The sequence below is a fragment of the Pezoporus flaviventris genome, unplaced genomic scaffold, assembly GCF_033815535.1.
Source record: "Pezoporus flaviventris isolate CSIRO_AGI_PZ_B2104156 unplaced genomic scaffold, CSIRO_AGI_Pfla_v1 ptg000059l, whole genome shotgun sequence".
NCBI lineage: Eukaryota > Metazoa > Chordata > Aves > Psittaciformes > Psittacidae > Pezoporus > Pezoporus flaviventris.
In genome coordinates this window covers 1-26,063 of record NW_026892607.1, presented here as the reverse complement: position 1 = coordinate 26,063, position 26,063 = coordinate 1, and the positions used below count along the sequence as shown (strand labels likewise).

At 47.1% G+C, this 26,063-nt stretch overlaps 1 protein-coding gene across 14 annotated transcripts in view; it reads right to left on the bottom strand.

Moving 5' to 3' along the window:
• Positions 1 to 24,001, bottom strand: part of NFIA (nuclear factor I A) — a 254,009-nt gene extending 230,008 nt beyond the window's left edge. For 6 of the 14 annotated variants that reach the window (XM_061469627.1, XM_061469635.1, XM_061469638.1 and 3 more), the window contains exons 1-2: positions 23,574 to 24,000; positions 17,420 to 17,951 (exon numbers count right to left, since the gene is read on the bottom strand). In XM_061469627.1, the coding sequence (XP_061325611.1) occupies positions 17,420 to 17,951; positions 23,574 to 23,600 (559 nt within the window). In that variant the 5' untranslated portion in view covers positions 23,601 to 24,000. Of the gene's footprint in view, positions 1 to 1,024; positions 2,610 to 17,419; positions 17,952 to 23,573 lie in introns of those variants that run through there. The other 8 variants (XM_061469629.1, XM_061469628.1, XM_061469633.1 and 5 more) reach the window with 4 other exon arrangements.
• Positions 24,002 to 26,063: the final 2,062 nt, after the last annotated feature.

Here is a 26,063-nt window from a genome sequence, read left to right as displayed (position 1 = left end):
CTAAGGGAAAAACTCTCCTTGCCTGCAGCAGCTTTGGCCTAAGCCCCAACAATCCTCTTTGACTGCAGCAGGCAGAGACCAGGAATCAGATGTTCAAAGGAGACAGATCAGAGTGCCGGCCCTGGACTTACCCACAAGCACTGGAAGCTCCTCTAAACCACCGCCCCAAAGCCGTAACTGGAAGATGTGGTTTTACTAAATAAATAGTATCAAGATTTTATTTTGCAGGTCTCTTGCTCTGCATTTCTGTATTCTGAGATAAGGGCAGAAGTTTGCAGGGGCCTTGGCAAGTATGAAAACACTTGGGAAAACCTGGGTGAACCGGCCACTCTGCCAAGGGAGGCCAGAGGGTCTCTGACCATCATCACTATTGTCACTGCTGTCATTTGGCCTCTTCACACCATTTTACAAGCCTTCCTTCCCAGGATGGGAGCTTTCAGCCTGTATTGGATGTAAACTCTTCCCCAGTTCCCATCCCAGCCACAGCAGACGAAGCCAAGGTTTGCAAAGGAAGGGATGAGGGACACAGACCTGGGGTTTCCCAATTCCACCAATACCCCATGGACTCCCCACCTGACAGCTCTACACCTCAGATAGCAAGAGCAGGATGTTTTGAAATCATGCACCTTGTAAATAGGAGAAGCTCAGCCCGATCATAAAACTGTAAAGTATTAATTAATAGTATAACTTCAGTTTGTATTCCAGCTCCGACATAATGAACCTGCCAATTTTGATTGCAAAGTGAAAACTCATCTCTTTATTTTGGACAAATAGGGTTAAGCTTCTTAAGCAATTCTTTGTTGTTTTGACTTCAACAATTTATGCAAATGAGATGTTAATTAGGGTAATTGTAACTTAAATTATGCTTGTGTAAACCTCTCCATTGGTAGGAAAGTGTGGGAATCCAGACAACTGGTATTTAAAGCAGCTGTACTAACTCACTTCTGAAAGCAAAGCATACCAAGATCACTTTCATGTCTTTACAATTTGTTTTTATGAGGTGATAACATTTTTACAAATACCATCATTTTTGCTTTTTTATATTGTAAGTGACAGTCTGACATTTTACAACTGGCTTATTGAAAACAAGAATTGAGCACTCTCGCTGTAACGGACATTAACTGCTCAATAGAGATTCACATGCTAATGAGGTGAGAGGGGCTCCAGAAAGTTTTGATAAATGCGACACACACTCTAACTAGCAGTGAATGTGAGTTGACAAAGAACATCTACACCAGGGTTCAATAAAATGTAACCCTTTAAATTAATCATACTGGCAGTATTTAATAGAATGCACAACAATCTCTTTTCTGATGGCTATAAAGCAGAAGAAATGCAAAGTCTCGACAAATGAAAGTTCCCACATTTCCCTCTTCACACTGCTACTTCCATTCGAACTTCTACAATTGTTGAAAAAAGGTAGTTACTGTAAATAACAAAGTAGGAGGTTTAATTGTTTCCTTCTTTTAAAGCAGGATGCTTTTCTTCACATTTATTTGTCTGGATTCTATTGAGCAAATACCCCGACCCGAAAGATTGATCATAAAAAGCATCACCGGTTGCACTCGGAAGGAAATTTAAGGATACCATAGAGCAAAGAGAGGCTTAAATGACCAGTTTTCTGCCGGGCCTTTATTCAGCCCAACTTAGTGAGTTTTTTCCCTTTCACTAAATACAGCTTGAAGGAAAATACACTGCAGCAGTTAATCAGAAGCAGAAAGTGAAGCTCTGAGGCTTCTTTCACACCAAAGTCCCCAGACTTTGCCGAGATTTGCTCCAACGAGAGGCAAAACTGGAACATGAGCTCCAGCACCAAAGCAGGAAGGTGCAAAGTTTTTCACCATGGTTGCCTTATAAGTTTGGGTTTTATTCTCCTGTCCTGCCAGTCCCGACCTGACAGTACACGAGCCCATGAGATCCCAGGATATGGAAGTATTGGAAGGCCGATCGCAGCCGCTGCCTCCCTGCATTACATTAAGGTGTTATTTCTTCCTAAAGCGACAATCCCTAATACCCTTTTTGGGTTTAGCCCATTTTAATCTTGGCAGGAAGTGTAAATCTGTGCGCTCAGCAGCATCGCAGCCTTGCTGGCTGTCAAAATTCTGCCTCCGCCAATGCTTGAGAGGTATTCCTGTCATAGAATCATAGAATCCCTGTCATTTCACTGGGGTAGGAGACTTCTCTGTCTGACACACAACATCTCCCCATGTAGTACGTTATGCCAAAACGCTGGCAAATGCACCCTGCTCACCGCATTTCAAGCCATTTTGGTAACTCAGACTTGCGCTCACAACAATTCCTGATGGATATGCAACACGAGGAGCCCATTGCAGGCAGCCTCATGGGCAGAGGAAGGAAAATACCCGTGACTGAACCCAGAAAAAAATCATAGGATCAACAAGTTCAGAAAAGACCTTTAAGGTTATCAAGTCCAAAATCTGCCACCCATCTCTCCGTTGCCTTTGGACTTTATGAGCTTACTCTAGTCCATTTTGACTCCATCAGCAGCTAGCGTTCACCCCTGGGAGCCTGCCTATCTAAACATGTGGCCGTGCTCCCCAAGAGGCTTTGGGAGCTGCTCGACTTCTCTCCATGCAGGAATTGTGAGCCTGGAGAAACGAGCGAGCGGAGAAAGGCGTGCTGCAGTTCAGAAATGGCCATTTAGCCAAATTGCATACCTGTGCTGTGTCAGCTATATGGTAGATTCATCTCATTCCATTGGTCTAATGGATAGCAATTGAATTTAATTAGCAAAACTACTTTGACTTAGTCTCATACTGTGCTGAATGTAATGAAATCTTTCTCCTCTCTCTCTCTCCCCCTTCTTTTTTTTCCCTTCAAATAAAGAATGTCCTTAACTGCATTCCACCGTTAGAATATTAAAAGCTATATATGTTACTCCTAAGGACAGAGTACAGCCACCCCCTTTTCACAGGCTTTAGATTTAGTTATTGTATTACATAACATAAAATAATTAAAAAGATACTTCGATAGTTACACACAGTATAAATTCAATTACCGCGATGTCTCCATTAAAAGCACTTTTATAGTATGAATAAAATGCAAATCCTCTTTATGGATCGATACCAGAAACATAATTCTACTCTTCATCCTGAGAAGGAAGTTAGCCTTAATAAATCATCCTCGTAGATTAAAACTGGAAAAAAAGAAAGTTTAAAAGATATGTATTTGAAGGTAATTCTCTAAAGCACAGGATGCCCCTATTTCTGCTGGGCTCATTTTTTAGCAGGGAGGTTCACGGGCTGCTTTCACACAGACTCTGCCAAGGAGAAGGATGCTGAGAAGAAAAGCCCTGGCTGTGCTACCCAGCGCCGAAGCCACTTGCAGCTCTGCCTGGATTTATTGGAATGCCCCAGATCCGGCAGCATGAAGTTTGCAGCAGCTCATCCCCCTTGAAATAAAAGTGTAAAGAAATTCCTCCGGATGGGTTTGGAGGGAATATTACCACCAAGCCTAACTTTTGCCTGGCTGGGCACAGCGAGACAAGTTCCTATGATTGATTATCGTGGTATCTCTGTATCTCTGACTTTGAACCATAACCTTTTTTGCGCACAATGACAGTTGGGACCTACCATTTGCCATCTGTAGAGATGGTGGGGGAGAAAAGGACTTCGCTTACATTAATCAACCAATTAAGAACAGACTTAAACAAAACACTAAAGCATAATAAAAACGTGACTGCTTAATAGCTTTCTACTCTTAATAGTTGCCTTCCCGTAGTCTGCTGATGGGAGTAGCACTGCTCTGTTCAGACCCTGCCGTGGACGGGGCTCTGGCTCCAGGAGTGGGCACTACCCGATCTCAAATAGAGATGAGGGTCTTCTGTTCTGAGCACAACTGAGTCCACTACAGCAAAGGAAAAAACAACAAAAGACAGAAAAAAGAGGGAAAAAAAAGTTTGGTAACACAAGTTGTAAATCAGAGCTGTACAATACGGACGGGCTCTCTGTCAACTGCAATCATTAGAGAATTATTTTCCTCAGTGTAAAATCAGTAAGTAATCAAAGACACAAATCACTGCTTCAGTAAGAATTAACCTTTCCTTTCAAAGCTCGGGGCAGTATCAAGAGACCACATATATTGTGGGTGCCCCCTCCCTCATGGTTGGCAGCACTTCCCGAAGGAGAGACTGAAATAGTGGCTGGATAACAGCGGTGGACTCTGCACTCAGTTGCTCCGATGAGGTTTGGGAGACCCACACACCCAGCACGAACAGCTCAGAGACTAATTTTGCTCTCAGGACAGTGGGCAAAACCACTTTTGTGCAAGCTGGCAGAGAAACCTGGCTTCCCATCACTGGGTTTGGTAAGCAGATGCCTTGTGCAACGCACACTCTGCACTGCGGAAAAGGAGGAGGGAGACTTCCGTGTTTCTAAACTCATCCTTGTTTGTGACTCCATCTGATGAGGTGTTGTCAGTGGCCATTTGCAAGGCCAGGACTGAAGCTGGACTGGTACCACCAAGAAGTGTCACAGCAGCATCTTTACCAGCTGCTCGTTTCTGCTGCCTCTGGGGTACCCATCGGTGTAGCTCTTAGAAAGACCTCTTGGACTTGTCCACTTAGTGAAGCTATAGCAGAGGACACATTTATACTGGTAAAAAATAGTCACATATTAGAAGGAATCATCTTCAACTCGAGGCATTTTATACATGCCCAGATATTGCTAAATTGTCCTTTCTCCATGACCTGCACCTGCAAATGGAATGGGCTCTTTTCTTAGTAAGAAGCATTATTTATGGACAAGGTGTACAAAACCCCCACAAACGACCCAAGAGCTGATCAGCCAAGAAAACGTACAGTCTTGCTACAATAAATATGTTTCTGTGATATTTAATAATTGAAATTTGGAACAAATTTGTAGACGTTGGCCAACACGGTCTCTCCATCCTCGTGCTATGCGTCTCTTTGTCTATTGTTCTCTTTAATACATTGCATCTGTAAGAAAAAAATTGCAACCTACTTTGTACAATTACTGCACTGAAGTCCCAAGCAATCTATCAAGTTGTCATACATTTTCTTCACATTAAGCCTTTCTAAAATCTTGCTTTTTTTCTACATTTCAAGAAAATGTAGAAACGCAGAAGGAAATTTACTTGGACCCAAAAAGGAAAGGCCCAGGGAAACATGTCGTTTATCAAGTCTGGTAACAAAGAGGAGTTTGTGATACCCTGTCAGGAGAGCAAACAAACCCCAATGTCTCATGCAAAAGTTTTGGGAGGTTTGTAAATTGACAAAATTCAGAGCAGCAATAAACCTGCATCCAACAGGGCTTTGGAAAAGCTCCCTCTAGGAAGGTTCTTCTTATGGAGGTTTGCTGAACCCCGCTTTTGCGCCATTTGAAGGCACCCCTGAAACAGGGTGCTGAGGTTGCCGATGGTCTGTCCCCGCCAAGGGAGGGACAATGGCATGGCTGGAGCCAACACGGCTTCCGGACACCGGGCTGGTTTGTGGAAAAGCACGGCATTACCAAAGGCTATTTATTATTAAGGAAAATGCTTTCGTCTATTGATGGCACCCAGAAACAATGAGCAGGAACACGAAGCAACGGGTGGGTGAGAGGGAAGGCAAAGGGAAACCGGGAATTATTTCAGCTGGAAACTGGATGAAACACCGGGAGGACGTGGATTATTTTGCCTACTAGTTTAAAAACTCTCAGCATTGAGATTTGCAGCATTTGAGTGACCATCTCTATCCCAGTGTGCAGGAATACATAGATACTGTCTTCATTTCCATTAGTCCTCAAATAAGCGATAAAGAACATACTAAAGCTCTAAGGATTGGAAGACGGGGATCCCCCTCCTAAGAACTACAGGGAAAAATTTTATCTCCAACTGTCTCTCCCTCTTTCCTTCACTGCTTCCTCCAAAAGAGGTCCTGTGAAGCCAACAGATCCCCTGCATCCCCTTGGAGCCCCTGCAACACCCAGCTACTATGGCTGGTCACTATGTGCCACCACCTTTGGTACTGTAAACTAATTCAAAACAAAGCCAAAATGTCAAGTGGTTTTCCTTCCGTGGTTTCCAAACGCCAAAGCCTCACTCCCCAAACCCGGCTCGCGCCGTCGGTCCCACTTCTTGCAAAACAAAGAAATCCATTTAGGCTCCAGGAAATCCCACGTGTTCCCGTAACTAATTCGAGCCCAATTGCATTTGTGGTATTGTCAGGTCTTTAGGATGATCCTGTGCCATTCCCAATATAGGGAAAACCGTGTGCTTAATTATCTTCTTTAATAATTCCATGGTATGTGATTTATTACACAGACTCCTTATTTGTAAACAAAATCAGAGCCCCAAATGTGCGAAGATAGTCGCACTTCCTGGCTAAATAAGAGGCAGACAAAGAGCCCTAATGATGCACCAAAAACGCTAACCAAAAGTGTACTCTTTAAAAAGATCACCAATTTAATGCTTTTTGTATTTCATTTATCAGCCATGTAGTCATCATTCCCCTCCCTACCACCATCTGTACACACTTTCCCAATAGACCATCACAGCTGTCCCGTTTCTCACACAAACAGTACCTTTTATATGCTTCCCAACTGTTTTTAATAACTGTTCTGTGCACAGCACTGTACTTCCTTTGTTTTCCTTCTTTTTCCCCTTTTTTTTTTAAATATGAAAAAGAGATAGAATCCAAACAAACAGGTCATCACAGCAGTCAGGACAGGAGGCAATTAAAATGTTAAATGCCTCCATGGCCACTGACCTGTCCTCAAGCCGCGTCAGCGGCCCCAGTACGGAGCTGGAAAGTTCCCTGAAGTTGCTAAGGTAGGCGAAGCTTGTTCGAAGAACAAGCCTGAGAAATGCTTCGTCCCTTTTAATGAGGAAATAGTATTAATATTAGATACAGCTTGTGCAGCCAGGCAAAATTTTGTGAGGCTTTTAAAGCACATTTATCAACTCAAAGATATCACTGCCCCGTGTTTCAGAACCGTGTGGACAGAAACATCCCATTTTCTTTTCAAACTCTGATTCATTTCACCCTTTCCAAAAAGTGTGTTTTCCAAGCATGTCCTGGCTTTGCATCACTGGTGCTCATGCCTTCCCTAATCCCATCCCTCCTGCTGGAACCCCGAGCCAAGCTGGACCGCACAAGCTCAGTGGCCTGCAGCAGAGATGAAGGATAACTGAGGATAACTCAGCCGCAAGCCCTGGCAAATGAAACCTCTTACAAAGGGCAGTAACAGGGAGAGATCCAGCCAGGAACAGGGAGAAATGTGGAAGTTTCTTAGCAACCCATTCCATAGAAAACCTACAAGAATGAAAACTCAATATACTTGTTTTCTCCAGGGCCATGCCCACGGCATCCCACTGCAGGGAGGTGTGCGCATCCCACCCTACAGCACACAAACTGCCCTTAGCTCCCCACCATATGGGACTGTAGCAGATAACCAAGCTCCATGTAGGACAGGGACCCTGCTCGTGTCATCCTCATCCCACAGGCAGACAATTTCACGTCATGGGACTGCTCACTGATGAGACACATCTCGTGTTTTTTAGGGGAGTTTATTATTAAAGACCATGTATGTGGAAAACAACCGGTTCACTCTCAGTTCCCATTTAACACAGAAACAAACGCAAATAGGTTTGTTGGCTATCTTTAATGAAGTCCTCATCACGTCAGGAAAAGTCCTTGCCATCACACAATAAAAGCATTGCCGTGGCTATCCTCCCTAAAAGGGATCCCAACAATAGCTGGGCTTGAGACAAGCATCCCGATACAAAGAATTCATTCTTCTGATTTACTTGAAACTACTTTGCCTTAAAAGAAAAGAAGAACTGAATTACATTTAAATTTTACCCTAAGTTTCCAGCATCACTTAGGGATTTGGCTGTTTTCTTCCATATCAAATTAAAACCTCATTGGGCAAAAAGATCAGACAAAATTCCAAGCGAATATCCTTAGGATGAAATCTGAATGACAATGTATTTCTGCATTAGGATCTCCAGTAACTGTTCATTTTGACAATAATTGGAACAACTGTTTAACTTGCCTTTTGATACCTTTGCAGGGGTTCATCCCTGTTCTTTTAGTGCATTACAAGGTATTTTGTAACACACATACTGGCTTTAAACACAAAAATGGTAATGTAACCAGACGCGATGTTTATTACAAAGCTCACACAGCTCATTATCTGCCCCTCACACACAAGGCTAAATCTGTAGACACAGGAAAATACAACATGAATGAGGCTGTCTCAACACTTTACATGTAATTCTTCATCCTTTCTTTCTCCTGATGCCATGAGCAGATTGTGCACGGCGCCTGCACTCGCCCTGCAAACTTTCTGCTTGCTGGTTTAGGACTAGTCCGAGCCTACAAGGGATGTATGGAAATGCCTCCCTATGAAATGTTTTTCCCAAGTTTGCAAATGCATTTCGCACCTAGTAATGATCCCTGCAGCTCCATGGTGGGTTTCCTGGGCTCCTGTTACTTAGACCATCATCTGTTACTTAGAACAATTTATATTGAAAAGACCTTTACAATCATACTTAATGTGCAGCAACAGTGGCTGGGATGAGATGTGCAGCACAGAGGCCAGTGCAAAGCACGTTTAGACTTTGTTTAGGTACTGATGCCATGAGCATATTATGAATATGATGAATGGATGAAATGAAGGAGCAGAACAAACACTAACTACAGAGCTAAGTGGCAGGCCCGGAGGATTTGCTGTCACCTTCAGCTCTCACTGGTGATGCCGCGTTAGCTTTATGCACCGTGGAAGGTGTGCTACATCCACCAGCCCTGCCTGAAGCCTGTGTATCACCAGGGCTCAAGCAGCACAAACTCACTGGTACTACCATCCACCTTGTGGCGTGAGAGACAGGGATGGAGACAACTTGCCATGGGATGTGTACACCAGGCCGAGTGAGACAGGCAGGAGAAACCTACTGACTGGTAACACCGGGGGCTTTCTGCTGCTCTCTATGGGTGTCTAGCTAGAGGACACCTCAGCGATACACCCTTCTGTGATGCTTTCGAACAACCTTTTTACATCATCAAGAAACCCATGGCACCAGCGAGTTTTATCTCATCGACGACACAACCACCAGGTACCATGCTCGCACCACTCTCAGCTCACCTGGCTGAGTAACCCTGCCTTGGTTACCCACCAACCCCATGACGATTGTGTGCTTCGCTACAGATATATCTCACCCCAAAACATGCACATGCTGAAACATCCAATCATGTTCTGGCACGCATGCAAAGAGGAAAAAAAAGAGGAAAAAAAAGCCCATGGCAACAAAGACGACAGCTTGCCAATGGCAGCTGCTGCACGCACACACAAAATTAAACTATATTCTTCTGAAAAGGGATATTATTATGGCGTTTGTTTCCCCTCACCCATCACCCTCACCCATTCCTCACAAAATAAAGGGGGAAATATCAACACACATCAAACATGAGAGATAGATCAAAAAATAAAGAGAGAGAGAGGCACTGCCCTGAGCAGGGATGGGATGGAGAACACAGGGTTTAACAGGAGATCCATCTGGGATCGGAGCTGGATGTATGGAGCCGCCTTGAAATGTTGGCTCACCTATGGGAGTTATATGGCACATGTGAGTAAAACATCCAGCCTTTCTATTGTGGGAGGATTGTGGATGCTGAATTGCATCAAGTTTGGTCAAGCCAGCCCTCGGCTACAACACAAACTTGCTTATATACATTAAATGGCATCTGATGATACTTCTCTTTGCTTCATTTCCCCAGTGTGGACTGGGATGCCTCCCGTGCTGCTATGCAATGCACGAGATAGCCATCTCCTCACTTGTGAAGATAAATGTCATCTCGGACCTCTGACATCATGTATCCTCCAAGTAATTATTTTTGATATCATAAGAGTGGTACAGGGTGCACAATAAAATTAAAAAGTAGAAAGCAAGGTTAATAAGATTATGGTGTTGGGATAATAGGTAATGCATTTTGCAGTATATCCTTAAATCTGCCCTCTCAAAACATAATTAAATAACTGTGATTTATATTTTAAAGGAACGCAGACACGCAGTGTATCCTCCAACCCACACATGCTAATTGCCTTCAGCCCCTGAAAATCACACAGTTGTTTGCAGCTTTTTAATCCTCCTGTGTAAATAACCCGACTCAGGTCCAAGTTATGAACAATAAAGTCCAGGAAACTTTCAGACGAGCGTGTCATTAAACCCGTCTTGATTTTTATCTTGCTAATCTAATGGCACCGATGTGGACCGAAGCCCGTCGGGAAGCGGGAACGACTCCCCGGGGCCCATCGTACCGGCCGGAGTGCCAATGTGCCGGCTCTCCGTGACACCAGGATAGCACTTGGACCGGGAGAATGGATAGTAAGGATCTAAAGAAGAGACTGAGACACTCTTAGGAAGAGGTAATGGATGTATAAGCTCAGGATATCCCTTCCTGGACCTTGCTGTGTGTCTCTGTGCACCGCGGTGGTGCAGGGACCGCGGGCAACATTGCCTACACGCTTCACGATAGGCAAAACTCAACTGTGCCGCTCTCCATTTTGCACTCGCACGTGAGAGCCTGGCACACAAAATGGAGGCCCTCGGCCCTCATAGATTTTACAGACAGCGGCTACAAATCCAGCCCGAATCCGCTCGCTCTATGGCAGCCACATCCTCCTCCAACGTGCCATGCATGGGGCTGAGCATCATCCATCCCCTGGGTGGGGACGTGGAGCGATGCTGGCGAGAAACACTTCCAAAAAATACATAAATATGCTGTTATCTCTCCAACATTAATTACGCTGTGATGAGGGGATCAGCCCTGGCAACTGGGCATAAAACACTGCAACCCCCCCCAAAGAACTTGCTGGGATCAAACTGCCCCACACATCACAGACGCCATGACCCATGGGGTGATCCCAGCCAGGCTTTTTGGTGGCCTACAGTAATGGAGGTGATAATTCACACTCAGCAAAGCCAAAATGAGTGAAGAGCATCACATGAACAGAAAACCCAAAGTGATTAAAATGAATTTTAGTCCACCGACAGCTCTTATCTACCGAGAACCCTCACTGTCGTAAGGAAACCTTCAAGGTCGGCTGCTGTTAGGAGGCTAAAATAATTTGCCCTGAATTTGCAGCCTGTAATTTAATCAGCAGCTCCAGCCCTTGCCTGTGTGGAAGGGAGCGGGGGCAGAGCTGGACCCGCGGCTCCCATCGAGGATGCCCCAGAAGCAGTTCCCTAGCCCCGGAGGATCCAACTTTGGGATTTGTGTTGCAAAGCACAGGCTTTTGCGGAGGAGTTGAAGGTTTACAGAGCACAGGGCTGGAGTTTATTTGCTGGTTGCAAAAGCCTCTGCCGGTGCCTGAACCCGAAGCATCGAGGGGAGGAGGAGCAGGAGGAGCTGAGAAACTCAAGGCATGGAAAGTGAAGGATGCCCTTTCCTTTACATCCGAATAGGGAGAAAATACATAATTGTAATAATAAGTAGCGGGTTTTAGGCACAATTAGGATTCCACTGTCTCTTTGAAGGGTTTGAAAAGCTGACACGATGTTTTGGGTTCTCCAGATTCAGCTTTGAGGCCTCAACCAAGAGAAACATTCAGCCCCGCTGTGTACAGCAGTGACCACAACAAAGATTGTGGTTTCTCCCACACTCGCCTTAAATAGATCTAAATTAATGCTATTCATCATTGGGTGGAAAAGAAGGGAAATATAAAAGTGCAGTCACTTGTAGAAAAGCCAGCAGCGTTGGGCAACTTTCTTACCATTCAAAGGCTTCTCCTGCTCCTGCACCTCAAAGCCCAGCGGGGCAGGGAGGCATGGAAATAACGCACCCTTATATTGGCCAAACCCATCACCTGGAAAACATCCTGAGCACATGAAATACCTCTTTATCCCGTGTTTATTTGTTGTTGCTGCTGTTGTTGTTGGAAAAAAGGGAAAGCTAAACCACATGACTGAACTCCTGCCAGGGGTTCGTGATAGAGCAGACCGTCCCGAGTGCCGCACCAGTTAGTATCTGAATTATCACGGATACTCACCGGCTCAGTTACAACCGCGCAGGGAGAGCAGTTGTCCCACCTAAATCCTGCTTCTGTCAGCTACCACCCTGCTCACGCTCCAGAGAACACCCAGTCCTGCTCCCAGAGCAGGGAGCATCGATAGATGGAGATATCTCTGTGCACCACATAGGGTGTGTGGATCACAGTGTTTCGTGCACACCCATGATAGGCGGGTGCGTGAAATTTGGGGTATCGAGCTGTAGCTGTCATCTCCCCACCTCTCCCAACTAAGATACAGACCCAGGCTCCCACCGCTGACTTTTTATGGGCACCTTTACTAAGGCTAAAGCAACACAAAATCTGCCTTCTCCTGGTATTCCTTGAGAAACACGGCGAGATGTCTTTGTTTCACTTCCTTCTTTAGAACTACACATGTCTTACTATGGCAAAAATTAATGTAGGAGAAAACCTCAGCCCCTATGAGCCCCAAAAGATTAAAATCTCAGCTGAAACTGAACTACCCAGGTTCCCCTTGGCATGCACAGGGAGCCCTGGATAGGGAAAGTGCATGAAATAACTGCTGCAAAGCTGGCTGAGTAAATGTAATCTGGCTGTAGAAATGTGTAAGAACTCTTAACATCACAAACAAAACTTTTAGGAGCATTTTGGATGTATGCTGGAACAGCCATGGGCTGCAAGTAGATTTGTTATGTATGGAGGGAATGTCACGGATGGTTTAAAAGTCTTTAGATATGTGTAAAAACAACATATATATTACGTATTATCTCCGCTGAACAAACACCATTTGAAATGTGCCCCTTTTTAACTACCATTATGAGCTGTCTAAAGAGCATTTTGGTTGAAACTTGGGAGGAAAGGATGGGGGCGGGGGGGAGGAAAGCCCACTGATCTTACACCTGCTCTTTAGCAGTGGGAAGTAGGTTCTCAATCTGTTAACATGACCATCTGGTCAATCTGCATATCACGGCTATCTGGATTACTGTACGATGGAATGACAATAACGTAGCCAAAACAAAAGTAAAATGCATCAAAACCTAACAGTGGCAGGGCCCTTTTGATTTTAAATTAAATAATAAATGTGGTATCACAGCAAAGCGGGGAAGTCAGCTAAATAATTAAAACTGAGCCTTCGTTACGGCATAATTAAGCAAACAATACGGTGTGTGTGCTTCTATAGGAGCTAGCAATAGTTTCCACCGTCGAGCGCTCCACTTTTGCTCAGCAGCTCTCAGGAGTTCAAGACGCTGCGACAGCTCTTTTGGTGATGTACAGTATTGTCAGGACACCTCTCACATCCCTGCAACACGGCGGGCCGGCTGCAGCTATTAACAGGATTAATGCAGCAACAATCAATACCAATTGTACTAAAAGATTACAACGCAAAGCCTTGTGTGTACCTTTTGGACTTCCCAGTACCTCCAAGGGTATTTTGGCTATCTGCAGCTGCTTCCTGCATTAACCAATCTTTGGGTTATACCCATTGATACCTCTTTTGTGGTGGTCCAAGTGGAAATATTTTATACCCAGTGATAGAACGTAAAATGGGTCTGCTTAAAGTTCAAGGTCATGTGCTATATACTATTGCCCAGGCAATTAGCCATAAAGCACATTCAGTCACTAAGTAAATTTTCACAGGTGCAGAAATAAGGCTGACTTCTTGCATCTTCGCTGGCTTCTGTTCTAAATACCAATAGCAAAATGAGCTCGTGTCAATAAAACCTTACCCGCGGATTTTTCTTAAACTTGGGATTTTTAAATGTCCTCCTGGAAGATTAAAAGATTTTCTCTGCTACAGATACCTCGCTAGCTTAATTCTCGCCCAAAGCGCATAAGGACGGCTGTCCAAAAAAACCCATCCGGGCATCGCAGCATCGCCTCCCGGCCTGCCATTCAGCTTCATCCACTGCAGAAGCCTCAAAAAACTCTGACCTCTCACCAAATTTAACTACTTCCATTGTGAATCCATTCTCCCATCCGATCACATTAGCAGAAGGAACTCCAAAGCAGTAAAAAACTCCAGAAAGTTCTCGGTTGAGTGCCTACTAATGAACAAAGGTTAACTTTATCTAAAAGGTCAAATGCCTGGTGGCTAAGGTTGTGACCTTAACAACTTAAATTGTGACCTTGCCACGTGCCTAGTATATTGTAGATTCTGATACAGATCATCTGGTAAAGGGCTGGTCATAAATTAGCTTTACTGTTTGACTCCCACAAAGAAAACGGTTTGCCACAATGGTTTCCAACTTGTCATTTGATACAAGAGCAGAATAAGTGAAAACTAAAAAGCCAGCCTAAGTTCAGGGTATGAAAATGTCGCCTGCTTTTAGTTAAGCAGATTAGAAACTGCAAACTGAGAGCAATACTCTAGATTTCAATTCGTTTTTTGGTCAACCTCTAATTCACAAAACACCGATCTTCCTTTCCTTTCATCTTATTTTTTTTTTTTTACTTTTTTACAAAAATGACATGTAGTTTGCCTATTTGCATATTTTTGTTTTCTCTTTCCAGCCAGTTCTTAAAGAGAATAATTGATTTCAGTAGCTTTGTAAGAAGCACTATTTAAATCCGTGCACATGTGTTCCCTTACAGATGATAGTGCCTACTGAAGAAAAAGCATGGATTCAAAGCAATAATTATCGTACATGTTTAGAAGGAAAGGGGCATCTTGCTGCCGAAGTCAACTCGAATAAGGGCATCTTGGAAGAGAATGCTTCCCCCCAGAAAAAAAAGAAGAAGAAGAGTAGAGGAGGGAAGAATAAAAACACAAGAAAAAGAGAAGCGAGCACTATGGGTGAAAAGGTCACAATGGTTTTGGCACGTATCTTCAAGCACGTTTCGGAGTCTGTGCCTCCTGCCAATACTGGCAACTTCTCAAAACTTTTAAGGAGGTAAAAACATTGTTTAGTGTTTACAAATCTTCTGTACTATAGCAGATGCTTGTCAAATCCGCTATATGTAGGTTGACCAGCCTACCTAATATTTGCGCTGGCGACTTCCTCCTTATACTGAAGCGGTCCATACGTTTGGGGAGCGAGGCCCGATGGAGACAAAGGATCCCTTAATATTTTTTCCCTTTTCTTTTGTAATTTTCCTGTTGCGCACCCGGCACAAGCTGCCATTACTGCGGGTCTGCGGGAACCAATGGCTGTCAACTTGGCCAATGTTCAGGTGTAACAAAGACTGCTGGGAAACATCGGAGGGGGGAAAAAAAAAGGGGAAAAAAGGGGGGAAAAAAGGAGGTAGCCTACATGGGAGGCTTTAGATACACCTCTGTGAAGCGACAGAGACAGCGACCATGCTGCGCTACCTCCTAAAAATCATTTTGTCCCCCTCCCCGGTGAGGTTTAGCAGGGAATACGCCAGCACAGGCTACCGCATTAAGAGCACAATGCGATGCGTGCCATCAGCAAACAACGGCCGAAAAGGCGACGCGGCGCGGTCGCTGCTCACACAAAACCGCACATCTAGCCCCAAAACCCGAGCCTAAGCCTTGTGCTAACATCTAGTCTGAAGAGCGATCAGTGCAATTGCTGCCTGTTGACGATGAAGGCAGAAATAAAGGAGTTCGCTATCAAGGGTTCTGTTTGCCAAGAGTGTGCTGATAAGATGGTATAACCCTTATCACAACGTTGAACTTCTATAACATCTATTGCCCCGCTGTTATAACAGGGAGAGGATCCCTTCAAGCTCCTCAGAGTACCTCTGAATATGGTCCTTTTCTCCCCATCCTACATTTTTGTGACCAAACACACAGGCTAAACCAAGACCGCTGGTTTATGTGAACAACTTTTTTACCACGTAAAAGGCTGCTTTGCACTTGGAAAACATAATATGGACCAGTATTTATTGGTACCATACGAAATATATATCTAAATAATAAAAACCCACATGCCATACAGCAGTAAATAGTGTTTTCAGCAGTAGGGATCAAAGTGCTTTAAACGCATCACCCTGCTCCAATGTCCAGAGGAGGAAACCGAGGCAGACAAAAGGGATGCGAGTCGCCGGTCTCCTTGGGGATGGTGATGGAACGGGAAGGGACCTACAACGCTCCAGCCCCAACTCCCTTTGGTTAGCCATTAATTGGTAATCCATCCTTCATTGTGCTCCGTAACAGACTGCAGAGTAAATAAATAATTTCCCACAATATTTGCCTGCCTCCCCTTCACCATAAACGCGCCATACGATTCACCAAAGTGCAAAATAAATGTTGCAGCCTATTTGTAGGGAATACCGTGAGGATACTTGGAAGTTATTGCCAATCATACCCGCAAAATCAGGTCCCCAACACTGCCTATTGTAACAAGAACTCCGCACAGAAAAACTTTTGGGTAGCCAAAACTTTCCGCGAGACCCTCTGGAAGAAGTTGGCATTGGAGATGCAGGCTCCCAGCGCTGTAATTTGCTCAATTTTCCTACTGATACATATTTGTATAGAAGCGGTTTCTACTCATACGATTCCTCTTCCCTCTGCTCTTCTGTTTTTCCAGCCCCACAACTTGCAAGTAAGGCTGAAACCCATGAGGACCTATGCATACCATACGTGAAAACCGGGACCTAGCACTTCACACACACACATTTTTCTGTGATAGAATCACTCAGGAGAACTACAATAGCATATTATTTTAACCAGCCAACGTACTACGCATCCTCTGAGCATACCGAGTACCAGGGCGTACCTTGCGCTGGAGTTGGAGATCCCAAGATTTTCATCACATGCAAAAACCATCTCAGTTTCCCCCCCTTTATAAGCACAATATTATCAAACCAGGAACTTGTTTCAAGACCTGCTCAGCTTCTAAGTGTATAAAATGTGATGTTTTAGGGGGGTTGTATGTCTCCTTTTCCCCGCAGGGTTACCACTGGGGTTGTTTTGTGGCCGCTCAGACCTGACGACTAGGTTTGCTATCAAGGGATCATCTTCGCCTTTCCCTCCGAGCCCAATCCTGCAGGATTTACACTCCCCATCCCCATGGGGTAAGGCTATGTAGTACTCCTGACCTACAGGCCTCGGGCACTTGTAGCCCTCTCAGACTACTTTGTGCATAACATGGATAAACTTTTATTTTTGAAAAATCAATTAAAAACTGCTTTCCCCCAAAACCAGGATAATAAAGGAAGCCGCGTCCGGCTGCAGTCCCTCCAGGACAACATTTAGGATAACACCTGTGAAAGATGCCCAAAATACCATTATTCCGGGGAAATCGAGAGCCACTTTTACATGGCTGCACCTTAAAAACCCACCAGAAAAATCAAAGGGGTGAGAAGGGAGAGTTCTGGCACCCTTGGCATTCTCCTCACCGCCCCGGGAGGGCGATAACCGGCATTCCCTGCTCCCTCCCCACCTCATGCAGCTGCCGCCAAGGATACGGCACCCGGCACGGAGATAAACAGAAAAGTTGGAGAAGGTGGTATAGAAAAGCACTTACCTGCTGCGTGCACAAAGTATGCCAAATATAAATCGAGTTCCTTAACAGAAACTCCTATATGGTGGGGCTGTACGCACAGCCCGGGGTTAGAGCACTGTGGGGACTTTACAAGGCGCTCGCCATCAGTACTTTCGAGCGGAATACCTTTAAATAAAATCACCATAACAAGGTCCAACCTCCAGACCTTATCTGCCTGGCGAAGGCAGTCAATTCTTCTCATCTTGCCCTTCTGGTCTGGATTGGAAAGAACGCAACACGGAGGCTTTTTTCCTGTGACTGTGAGAACAAAATCCTCCCGAAATTCAGGCCTGATATCTTTCCGGAGCTTTGCCAGAAGTCTGGATGCCCATTTTTGCTTTACCTCGGGTTTTTCACTTAGCAGTTCGTCCTTCACGGCTCTCTCTTCCTCTTTTGACATGCGTTTTTCATGTTTTTTGAAGTATTTTCTTTTTCGGGCTTGCAGGTTGAACCACGTGTATGCAAACGCTCGGACGTGAGGCAGAAGTGCTTCGATGAAGGGATGAAATTCATCCTGCAAAAAGTTACAGAGAAGGGGCGATGTCATCGAAACCATCAACAAAAAGCTGCCAGAAACAGGGCTTTCCCGGGATGGTGGGAATTAGGAGGCTCTTTGGATGTTTTATGGGCTGTAGGGTTTGTATCCCTTCCTGACAGACCCCAACTCGTCACCGCCGCATCAACCTAAAACCTCTTCTCGCACCTCCCCGAAAATAGGGTCTGACTTCAACCGAGGACGCAATGATGGGGCCCTTTCCCCAGTTCCCAAATCTCCTTAAAAACACAAGGTAGAATGAGTTAAAAGCTAAAAACCCTGCTGCAAGTCCACTTGCGGATCGCGTATCTCCCTTTGCTCTCTCCCTGACCCCGCTGCTTGCGGTGTAGCCAGCGTATGCCCGCCAATTTGGCAAATCCTAAACATTTGGATGCCAATCAATGTTTGTATGGGGAAGTCTAAAGTATAGTGAAACTTTCCCTAAGATATATTTGGAAATAGCAGCAGGCAGTATAGTAAAACACCAATATAGCGGCATATACGAATACAATGAAGGGCGGTTTTCTCTCCAGTTCCTAAGCGCTGAAGGGAGTAGAAAGCAATGTGGCCGATTTATCCAGCACACATGGCAATAACTAATACTGAAATCCTGGAAAATGCAAGTCTCATGAATTAATTTTTATTTTTATTTATATTTATTCAAAAGAAAAAATATTAAAACCTGAAATTCAGACTTATTTGGGAGAATCAAACTCTGAGGCTTTCCATAAAATACAAATAAACAGGGGAAAAAGTAAAATACAGGAACAGAAAACCTGAGCGCAACTTAAGCAAATACACAAAGGATTATTATTTTTTCCCCTTTATGCTTCGTGTCGCATTTTTATGGACATGAAACTAAACGCGCTACTTGGAAAGTTAGTTTGGCCATCCAGAGACACTTCTTGCTTTGTGTAACGATGAGTTAAAGATCACCTCTCTTCCTTGGCACATAAATAATCGTGATTAAAAGTGTGCCGACAATAAAGAAATGGCAGGAAAGACGCACACCCCCCCCAATTTTGTTTAATAAAATAAAAGTATATATCCTCAAAAAGTACTACATAAATCAGCCCAAGGGATTGAAGCACATTATAATACACTGGGGCCACACTTCTTGTTTTATTCTGAATAAATGAATGACCGAACTCCAGGCTGCACATAAAAACATATATAGCCTGTGGGGCCTGATCCAGTACCGCGTGCCGGGGACATCCCTGCTTCCAGGGGCTGAGTTGCTCCTTTTTCTCAGGATTGGGCCCTCCAGGAGGGGAAAAATAGAGTCATTTGTGTAGCGATTCTCCCAGCCGGGTCAGAGCCTCCCGCTGCCCACCCTTGCGAGGCACCACTGGGGATTTTTCACAGTAACTAACTTTTCTTATTGTAATTATCCCATGGAGTGCATTTCCGACCCAAATCATTTCAGGTCGTGCAAATATTGCTATTAAAGCAGACATCTTCCTTGCTTCCAACACCTTATTTTACCTTGCATTTCCTTTGCAAAAACGATGAAAAACTGAGAAATCAATAGCAGAAATACCCATCAGCAAAATCCTGTTGTAATTCCAGAGCTGCTGACTCCCCAAAAGCTCCCCTTGCACTTACTCCGAGTGCCCCTGAATTGTAAAGACTTATATCTATGGGTGATACCACAGCATTTACATCTTTTATTTTCAACACAGATTGCTAAAACCCCACCAAAAATGGCACAACGGATTTCCCTGTGGCACAGCAGAGCGGCAGTGACCGCAAGGACTGTGAATGCTTATTAAAATAGAAGCAGGTAAAACAAAATAAATCAGTCTGATGATTGGCACATTCCTGATTTTTTTTCCCTCCCTCCTCGAGTGGAAAAGATAAGTTTCAAATTTCAATAAAGTTGGGGGGGGGGGGGGAGTTAAAAAAAAAAGGAGAAGGAGAGAAAAAAGATTGCTGCGAGTTTGCAGTCGGCAGATTCAAAAAGTGAGAGGAGGCACAATCCCAGCACATGGAGCTGCTCGCACCCACCAGAAACAGCTCTCGCAGGGAAAGGGAAGGGGGGGGGAAGAGGAAAAAATAATCAAATCTATAAAAACTACAGGTCCCTACAAGCTATTAAAAATAATAAACCCTCCCTTCTGATCCCTCCTGAGCTTCTCCCTTCGCCAGACGGGGAGAGCCAGGGAAAAAAAGGGCCTTTTGTCAAGTGGAAGTTTATCTGCGAAGGTACACACAGAGCAGAGGCTCGACAGACCCACAGCGAGCCAGGGGAGCGCTTCGAGCGTCCCTCGTTTCCAAACACGTTCTTGGTACATCCTGAAATATTTCAACTTTCCTGCTTTAAGCAGCGCTTTTGTCCTGCCTGCTCTCATGTGCTCGGGACTTTTTTGACTCGACGCTGGATGCTATCCAAGAGAGAGTTGCTTTAACCTGCGCTAAAGCTCATCGCGACGATGCGAACCTGAAAGGGGAGGTAGAAACAACACCCCCCCCCCCCCCACCCCCCAGAAAGAACTGATTTAAAACCCACTTTAAAAGACTTCAGGGGGAGGGAGAAGGGGGGGAAATAAAAAGGTGCTTTTTTCTTTTTGTGGTGTGAAGCCTATGGCTGAAGTAAATGAGAGGCACTGCTGCTCAGCGCGCGAGGTGTGCAGTGTTAGCCTCCAATGTGTCTGTTCAAAATGGTGTACGAGGAGAAAAGGCTCATGGCTCGGAACCAGACCAACTTTCCAAGTGTCCTGGTAAACTCCAAATCCCACCGCTTCCACCTCCGCGGTGAGGTATAACCAAAGGCAAAGTGGAAAGAAAAAGCACTCGGGGCTGATCAAACAAAATTGGGCTGGAAGCTGGGGGGGGGGGGGGGGGGGGCGGGGGGGGAAGCACTTTCTGCACAATACAATTACTTATTTCAGTGTTATTATAGGGCCCCTTCCCGAAAAAAAAACTTTGGGGAATGTGTCAGTGCAAGTGTGCTAAGGACTGGTCTGTGGGCTCGCTGTAAAACAGCAAGATTTTAAGTAACTGATGGAAAAGGAGCTGATCTTTGCCTCTCCCCAAGTTAGCTTTAAGGGAAACTTCCAAAGTGTTTGATAAAGACATTTGCTTCCCCCCCTCGGTGTTTGATGGGCCACCTAAAAAGAAAAGGCACCAGAAAGCTGGGAAAGCAAGAATAAAAAGTTTCCTTTTTATGATGAGGATGATGGTGGTGATTTATCCCATTGCACTACTCCCCAAAGTTTGTGGCTCCAGCTCTTTTCCGAGAGCAGCCTGTTTCCAAGAAGCACCTCCAATTTGGGCCGCACCATTGTGTGGTGCTTCTCCCCAAATTCCCTTCCGCTCTCCAGTAAAGGTATGAAAAAAGGATAACAAATACATAAGAAAACAGAATTAAACAACTGCAATGAAAGAGACCCAAAAGCGCTCGCAAGAATGTAACACTGCAAAGGAGCCTTTGGAAACAATATATTTCTGCTGATCCTTTTGAAATGAAGCCAGCTACAGTGCCCCTTGTTAATATATTTTTTACAATCCATTTGCTTGTAAATCTATTTGGAGCTGTGCATGTGTCCCTCAACTATTTCCTAGATCTTCAGCAGATATGTAAATGGAACGATGTTTAGATTTTTCCTGACAGATGATACAAAATGCTCGTGCCTTTGCAGTGCCAGTGCGTGGATGAATACCGCTCACAACTCGCGTTGCGGGCTGTTTTCCTTTTCTAACCCACTTGCGAAAGCTTCCCTTTAAATCTGAGGCAAAACTTAACACACACACACGCAAAAAAAAAAGGAGAAGGAAAAAAAAAGAAATCTCCGTCCCAAAACTCGCATCAATAAAAGCTCCTGAAATGGAAAAAAAAAAATGCCGAAATTGCTGTGATTGCTCAGGGCTTGTCCCTTTTCTCCATTAAAAAATGACAGAAGCACCTAATTGATCCTTTGGAGAGGAGAGTTTGTCGGGAGGCCTCTAATCCTCATCTTACTTTTCCAAACGTGCAACAAGAATGCGAGGTTTGAGTGCAAGCACGGAGGTTCCCCCCCCCCCCCTTTTTTTCCCAATTTTTTCTTATTTTAATCAAAATAAAAGGGGGACACACACAACACAACCTGGGGGCCGGGGAGCACCCAAGCATGGCTTTATTTTACTGTCCTCAATGTGTAACTGGGCCTAGCGCACCCCAGCAGCAGCCGTGCAGCTGCGGAGCGATGCGGAGCACGGCCGGCCGGCCCTGCAAGCAGCCTGGTCCTCGCCCTCCCGCACCGGCACAACTGACAAAAAACAGGTATTTTCCTCGAGCTGGAATTCCAGGAGCAAACTTTGGGCCAGCCGGAACGCACGCTCGCATCCCGGCCTCTCCAAAACTCCCTCCGCTCCCGTTTTCCTCCTGCCTTTCATCAAGTGTACGGAGGGCTTTTAAGCCCGGTGGAGTTTTGTGCCTTCGCTCTGGCTTCTCCTGCAGAAATTTAAGGGAATGAGGAGGGGAGGGGGACGGCGGTGGAAGAAGGGGATGAAACTTTTGCAGCTCTTGGGGAGCTGCCTCCCCTTCTCGCTGCGTTTTTCTCGCCGGAAGAGCCCGGAGAGGCTTTCTCACCGGGAGAAAGAAAATATTCAAATTAAATTAATAAGAATAATGTAGTCAAAATCTCCTGCAGGAGGAAATAATCTGGGGTTTGAGTCCACCACAAAGCATTTCCTCGTTAAACCATTATATCCTGCTAATTGAAGGTGTGTAATTTAGCGTCCTGCAGCAGAGCGCGGGAAAAAGACCGGGGGGGGGGAGGGGGGGGAAAGGGGGTGCAGCGGTGCTCCGCGGCCGCGCAATTCGGGGCACCGCGGAGTGACACCCCCCCCCCCTCACCCACCCCTCCGGCCCCGTCCCGCCGCAAAAGTTGCGCCGAGTCCCGCAGGGGGCCCGATCCGCGGGCGGGAGGGTGGCGGGGGGGGGGGGGGGGGGCGAGGGGGGAAGGACACACGCGGGACAAGTTTGCGGGTGTCATCCCCCCCCTCCTCCCCATACACACACACACACACGCTCCGGTCCCTGCAGAGTCGCGCTGCGCGGGTGCGGAGGACACCGCACCGCCCTGCGGGAGCGTGCCCAGGAGCGGGGAACGGAGCCGCCTGCGCGCCCGCGGAATGAAAGGACGGGGGTGCGCGTGAAGCACGAAGGAATCCCACCCGCGTAACCCCGAGCGGGGTGTCCGGGCGGTGCGGGCCGGGCCGTGCTGCGGGAAGGCGCAGCGGCCGGTAGCGCTGCCACGGGGCCGCGGTGAGGGGCGCGGGCGGCGGCGGCGGGCGGCAGCATCGATCGCGGATGACCAAGCACGGCGGGGCCGTGCGGGGCGTCCCGCAGCATATACCCCCCCCCCCCCATTAATTAAACCATTAATAAGTAGGCGCCATTAGCCATGTGCAGCCACAAATGGCCGTGCGGGAAGGGGGGGGGGGGGGAGTGGTGGTGGGGGGGGGGTGGGATGCAAGCGAAAGGCAACAAAGTTAGTTTCGGCGAGCGGCGTTTCTGCCCCTTTCCCGGCGCGCACACACCCCGCACCACGCTCACACGCAGTCCCGCACACCCGCACCCCGCAGCGCCGGCCCCACCGCGCCCCGGCAGCCGCTTACCTGGGTGAGACAGAGCGGAGAATACATGACTGCTGCGGGGGGCTGCGGTTTGGAGGTGTGCGTGTGCGGGAGAGAGGGAGAGAGAGAGGGGGAGAGACAGAGGGAGAGGGAGAGAGAGGAGGGGAAAGAGGAGAGAGAGAGAGAGAGAGAGAGGAGAGAGGAGGGGGAGCCCCGAGCCTGCTTCTTGCTTTCACATTTCCAACTCTGCCAAACTGCAGCCAGCGCGGAGCCGCTCCATGAGCTGAACTTTAACCCCGCCTCGACTTTCCCGCACTACGCGCTCGGCATGCCTGCCCCGCGCGCCGTTAAAGGCATAGCGCACGCTTTGCGCGCCCCCCGTTACGCTCCCCCGCGGCCTCCTCCTCCTCCTCCTCCTCCTCCGCTCCGCGCCTCTCCGCGCCGCTCTGCGTTGCCCTTGCGCCGCGCCGCCCCGCTCAGCGCAGCGCTGCGCGCCGCCCGCGGGGGGCGGGGAGGGGCGGGGAGGGGGCTGCGGCGCATCCGCCTCCCTCCGCCCCAACGCCCCGCAGCGCGGGCAGCCGCGGAGGGGACGGCGGGGACAGGAGCGAAGTTTGCGCGGGTTTGAGGAGGGGGTTCTGCGGGGGTGGGGGTTGGTATCATTATTTATTGGGGCTCTTTGGGGGGTTGTTTTTGGTTTTTTGCTTTTACTGCGGCTCCGCTCGGCCCTTGGCCGGGGGGGGGGGGGTGGGAGCGGCGCTGCGTTCACAACTTTCCCTATCCCCGTTGTCACTTGTCATTTTAAATCCAGCACTTGATGGTCAAGGGTGCTTATTCCACTTTGAAATAATGATAAATTAAATAACACCCACATAAATTAATCCCGTCGCCCCACCCCCCCCCCTTTAATTAATGAAATCATCCCTTAAAAGTGAAGCGCTTAACATTAAAAATCCACCCGCGCCTCCTGCCACTTCCCGAGCGCATTGTCTTGGCACCGGCAGCGTTTGGGTTTGGGGTTTGGATGCTCTCCAGCCCGCTCAGGGGGACTCGAAGGGTGTCCCGTTAGGGGTGGGTGTCCCCGCACCTTCTCCAGCTTAGGAACAGCATTTCCCATTGACGATGGAGGGAGTTGAGGCGGCCTCCGCGTCCCTGCGCGTAGTTATGCGCGGAGGGGGAGGACACACACGTAGGGAAAAATCCCAAACATAGCAAGACACCGGGGGGGGGGGGAAACACACACAGAGCTCGTTTAAAAGACGGCGGGGAGGTTGCGCGAGTGCGGAGGGGCGCGCATCCAACTCCTTCCCCCCCCCGTTCTCCTCCGTTCCCAGCCTTTTGCGGTTTGCAGCATTATCTTGGAGTAACTTTTGGCGCCCTTCGGGAGACTTTTGGCCGCGGGACGGCTGGTTGCGCCCTCTAGGCAGGGCCCGCGGTCAAGCGCAGCCCCTCCGCAGCCGCGGACAACGCACACCGCATTCCCCCCCCCTTCCCAAAATTAAGCAGAGCGAAAGCGCCTTCTCCCTCTCCCCCGCGCCCGCTGTACTTTACAGCGCTATAGGGCTGTGCGCGCAAAGTATATTCTTATTTTATCGCAACTCAGCCTTTTGCTAAGGATGCCTTCAATAATAAATAATTTTAATTCTTTTTCTATAGGAATTAACTTTTTTCCGCCCTCCCACCCCCTTTTTTGGTGGGTTTTTTTTTTTTTGGTGCTAAATCCGGAGGTTTTCCGCGGCTCCAACTTCGGCGGAAAAGGCAAAAAAAAAAAAAAAAATAAAAGCCCGAAAAAAAAAAATAAATAATAAGAAAAAAAAAAAACAAACGCGCCCTCCCCCCGGGGGAGTTCAAACGTCGCAACACCCACCCCTGCCGCTGATTGGACGGAGACCGGCGACGTCACACAGCCCCGCCCCGCCGATTGGCCCCTGCCGCGGTCCGTCACACCCCGCGCCCAGCCGCTTTTCTTTGTGCGCGCCGCTGGCGCTCCGGACGGCGCGTTTCGGAGCCGGCGCGCAGGAACGGGGCGCCCAGCGGAGAGGGGGGGGGGGGGGGGAAGTATCTGTCAAAGTCAGCGATTTCCTTAAATCCCTTACAAAATAATTATCAAAACAGAAAAAAGAAGGGAAAACCCCCTCAAAACGTAACCCCGGGGCAGACATCCGCGGCCGCGCTCCCTCCTCGCACAGACCCCGCGCAGCTCTTGCCCAGACATTAGCTTGCTACCCGCTGCAAAAACATAGAAATTGGGTTAAAACCCACAAAAACAACGCATAAGAACCTAAAAGAGGAGTTTTAAGGCCGCGCCCGTGCATAGGGAGAAAGCGAGAAACTTGGCGCGGCCCCGGCCGTTGGCACTTTATGTTTTTACGTCTCTATTTTTTTAATTTAATAGCTAAAATAAACTTGCGGCCGTTGGGAACCCGGAAGAGAATAAACGCCGCAGCCAATTGCCGCCTGCCGTTCGGCGCCTTGTTTGCTTTGGGGCTTTTTTCCTTGGGTTCGGGGTGTTGATCCCGGTGGCTCCGCACCCGA